Source organism: Drosophila pseudoobscura, chromosome 4 (assembly GCF_009870125.1).
Source record: "Drosophila pseudoobscura strain MV-25-SWS-2005 chromosome 4, UCI_Dpse_MV25, whole genome shotgun sequence".
Lineage (NCBI taxonomy): Eukaryota > Metazoa > Arthropoda > Insecta > Diptera > Drosophilidae > Drosophila > Drosophila pseudoobscura.
The window spans coordinates 24,446,327-24,450,221 of record NC_046681.1 but is presented as its reverse complement, the minus strand read 5'-3'; the positions used below and the strand labels follow the sequence as shown (position 1 = coordinate 24,450,221).

At 45.7% G+C, this 3,895-nt stretch overlaps 1 protein-coding gene across 1 annotated transcript; it reads left to right on the top strand.

Annotated features, from left to right (window-relative positions):
- Positions 1–1,093: 1,093 nt before the first annotated feature.
- On the top strand, positions 1,094–1,517 carry LOC6903032 (eukaryotic translation initiation factor eIF1-like). The gene has a single exon (XM_033379461.1). The coding sequence runs from the start codon at positions 1,137–1,139 to the stop codon at positions 1,461–1,463; it is 327 nt and encodes a 108-aa protein (XP_033235352.1). The 5' UTR covers positions 1,094–1,136; the 3' UTR covers positions 1,464–1,517.
- Positions 1,518–3,895: the final 2,378 nt, after the last annotated feature.

Below are 3,895 nucleotides of genomic sequence, written 5' to 3'. Positions count from 1 at the left end.
CGAGGGCTGAATGGGAACCCAAACCCAAATCCCAAACCCAAACAATACAAGCAGGGGAGCCCCCTTAGACGACTGTGATCCTCACGCGCCATCCGTCACTTGACAGCCATCACCGAGGGACCAGAGCAGCCCAGGCCAGGGCAGACCAGACGTCAGGTTGATGTTTTGACATCACAACATCATTATCTACTCGTCTAACCCGTCGTCTACCCACTCCAGGGGCATTCTAGGGGCATTTGCCTCATCATCATCGCCGTTCGGAAGAGATCCCCTGGTTATTTGGGTCTAACAGGCACTTGACCAGTTTGTTTTTGATTTGCCCAACCGCCTTGAATTGGGCCAATTAAACTGCCAGAATGGATGCCAGGCCAGGCTATGTGGGCGGGGGTCGGTCCCACAAAAACCCAATTAGATGTCACTAGAGTAAAGAGCAGTAAAGATTTAATCATGGCCCAAACTCTGCTCTGTTGATCGGGACTGAGGGGGGGCGGGGGACATCCAGCCATCGTGTTTTACAGCCAAAAAGAAAGTGTGAATCAATTAGCCTCGAACCCTGGCTCTCAATCTCAATTGTTTGCTTTGGCGAAAAAAACAATTAGAGAATTTTATTGCCTTCGATTTTACTACGCCCAAAACCATTCCCCTTTCCCCTTTCCATTCCCGGGCACAATTGTCTTGTGATGTTGTCTCTGTTGGGTCTTGTTTGTTGCCGTTGTTGTCAATGTCGTAAAAGTGTTTGCAGCTCATTCCGGGGCCTGGTCGCCGGGTCGCCGGGTCGCCGGGTGAAAGGCCAAGCGATAAAACCGTAAGTGCAGACACTTCAGCGGGCCCGTGGCGGGCGTGGCAGGCGATGACCGATAAGCGAAGCCAGGCTCGTGCCTCAAACATGAAGGATGAACTCCATTAAGGCAAATTTTAGGAGACTATTGGTACATCATCATCTGTGGAACCAATTCCTACTTGGACATACCCAAGGCTATACTTCTATTGTCAATGGATGAAGGATGCCTCCTATGTTGAAACCGATTCTTAAACGAAGTCCTCCATCCAGCTATCCTTGCAGCAAACTTTACTCAGTAAACTCTGAAACCTACAACCTACAATCAAGGGATCGTTACAAAAAGTTGCTCCGTGCCATGTCTATCCAGAATCTACACACCCGCGACCCCTTTGCCGAGGCCGAGGCCGCGGCTGCCATTCAGGCCCGGCCCGTGCACATCCGACTGCAGCAAAGGAATGGCGGCAGGACCATCACCACGGTCCAGGGCCTGTCCTCGGGCTACGACCTCAAGAAGGTGGTCCGCTGCTGCAAGAAGGAGTTCGCCTGCAACGGCACTCTGCTCGAGTCCCCGGAGTACGGCCAAGTCATCCAGCTGCAGGGGGATCAGCGCTTGAAGATCCATCAATGGCTGACCAAAATGCAGTTGGCCAGCTCCGATCAGCTGAAGGTCTGCGGCTTGTAAGGACTAGGCCGAGGCCTAGGACCAAACCGTTTGAGTTGTTGTAAAATGTTCTAAAATATAGCTACAGAATCGAATGGTCCCCCTCAGGATGGTTTGACGTCTCTAGTGTGGGGCACAAATTTGTCAGTGACTCGTCAAGTGCCTCGTCATCGTCATCGTCATCGCGGAGCCGTCAGCGGCGTCGTCATGGTTCGTTCTATGTTGAAAGGGAAAGAGACGTGGAATGGGGACGTGGAATGGGGACCACGGCCGAGTATTTGGCACGCGCTCTCTCTCTCTCTCTCTCTCTCTGGCCGATCGGCCCTGCCTCTCGCTTGAAAATGATTTGTTTGTGTTGTCCGATTCTGACAAGTGTTGTCATTAAGCCTGTCCAAACATTTTCGCTTTAGGGAATTGACAAATAACCAAATTTGTACGAAATAAATCAGAAATTGGCTGTCCAGTGCACTCGGATCATAAATTGAACTGCAAAGGTGGGATAAATTGAGAAAATAATATGTGATAAATGTATCTATCTATAGATTGTATAGCCATAAGTATTTTTGTGTGGTTTTTATATACAAATTTTTGTTCAATGACAGCTGAATATATAGGCAGAATTTATTAATTACGTGGGGTATATAATATATATACACTCCCGGTCAATGGAATAGATTCAATGCATTTTCTATGTGAAAATTAAATTAGGAAATCTAGAATTGAGAAAAAATAATATTTTTCCAAAATACCATTCTTAAATAAAAAAATTAAAAATTGTAGTTCCAAATCAAAAGGTTTTTTTTATATATTTTTTGTTGTACACTGCTGGTCAATAGAATAGACTCAAGGCATTTTCTATGTGAAATTTAATTGTTAAAATCAAGATACATTTTTTTTATATTCAAAATACAATTCCTTAATAAAAATAATTAAAAATTGTAGTTCCAGATCAAAAGGTTTTTTTATATGTTTGGACCCAAAAAAAAGTTGATATATTTATCGATCCATGGAATAGACTCAAGTTTATATATTTGTAAGGTTTAGATTTGGTCTCTTATTGGTATTTTATAAAAAGAGTGGAGTATATACCCAGAAGGCTTGTCGAATATTTTCCATATATTTTGATTGATGGCCCAAATCAAAGCCCTTTGCAAGAAATGTCCAAAACAATCAACGTTTCAAAGAGAAAAAATCTTGGGCCTGGGGCAATTAAATTTCTTTTATTCCAATGTATTCCGAGCATTGATTTGTGCACTGCCGGGTCCCATCCCCAGTCCCCAACAATAACTGAACTTTGATCATAACTGAAGCCATAATTATGGGTCTAGGCGGCTTAGGAGGGAGCATTTTATGTGTGCCTGAAATAAAAATTAAAATACTTTTGAAAGATATACATATACTTTACCCATGGCTGGCCGAGATGCACGGAACGAATCTTTATTTATGGCATAATGATCGTCCGAGTCGGAGTCCGAGTCGGAGTCCGCGTCTAAGTCGGGAGTAGGGAGGGAAAACTGTTGTTTTTTTTTTTTGGGTTCTGTTCCCAATATACCGTCGTATCCGTCTCATCGCTTTACGATCAATGTTCAATTCTTTGTTTGTGTGTGTGTGTGGAGTGGGGGGCATCATCTGGCCCTGGCTGCTCGATAATTCTTTATTATTTCTCTAAAACTTCACCTTTAATTAAACACGAAACGAAATTATAAAATTGTACCTGCTTTAGCAGCCGTCGGTCCCTATCCAAGTCCAAGTCGAAGTCAAAGAGTCGCAGTCGCGGGTCGCATCGGCTGTGTACCCTGTAGTCGTGCGGGGGGAGGGGGTATATACTATCTTAAGAGATGTATGTGCAACAGGCAGAGGGAAGCGTGCCCCTTGAACTATTGGGAGCCACCTTTTGGCCTATCCAGGTGTAACCAAGGGCCTGAATCTTCGATCAGCCCCTATCCTGGCTGTACCCATCGAATACACCTCCATATAGCCTCCAATAGTAGGGGGTATAGGGTACTCCCCTAGTCGTATCCTTTCTGTACCCTTCTTACTTGTTTTCAACTGTTTTCTGTGGGGGAATTTCTACCTGGACAGTACACGCGGCGCATCGCATCGACGGTGTCTCTGTCTCCCCCCCACCCCTTCCCTCTGCCGCTGCCGATGCTGCCTCTGCCGCTGCTCATCTGCCTGGCCCGCTTTTGTCTTGTGTGTGTCCCCAAAATTCGATCAATTTAGATACAAACACCCATTTATGCATCAGTACCTTTTATTAAACTACTCGCTCTCTCCCGCTCTCTTGCTCTCTCTCTCTCGCTCTCCCTCTCTCTCTCTGCTTGCACGCGTCTTGGTATTTGTGTGGGTTGTCCGCTGCCAGCAAATACAACGTGCTGCCTTAATAAGCCCGTTAATGGAATATTAGGCAAAGAGTTTCATTTGTGCGCTCCCTAGGGCAGCGGGGGGGAGGG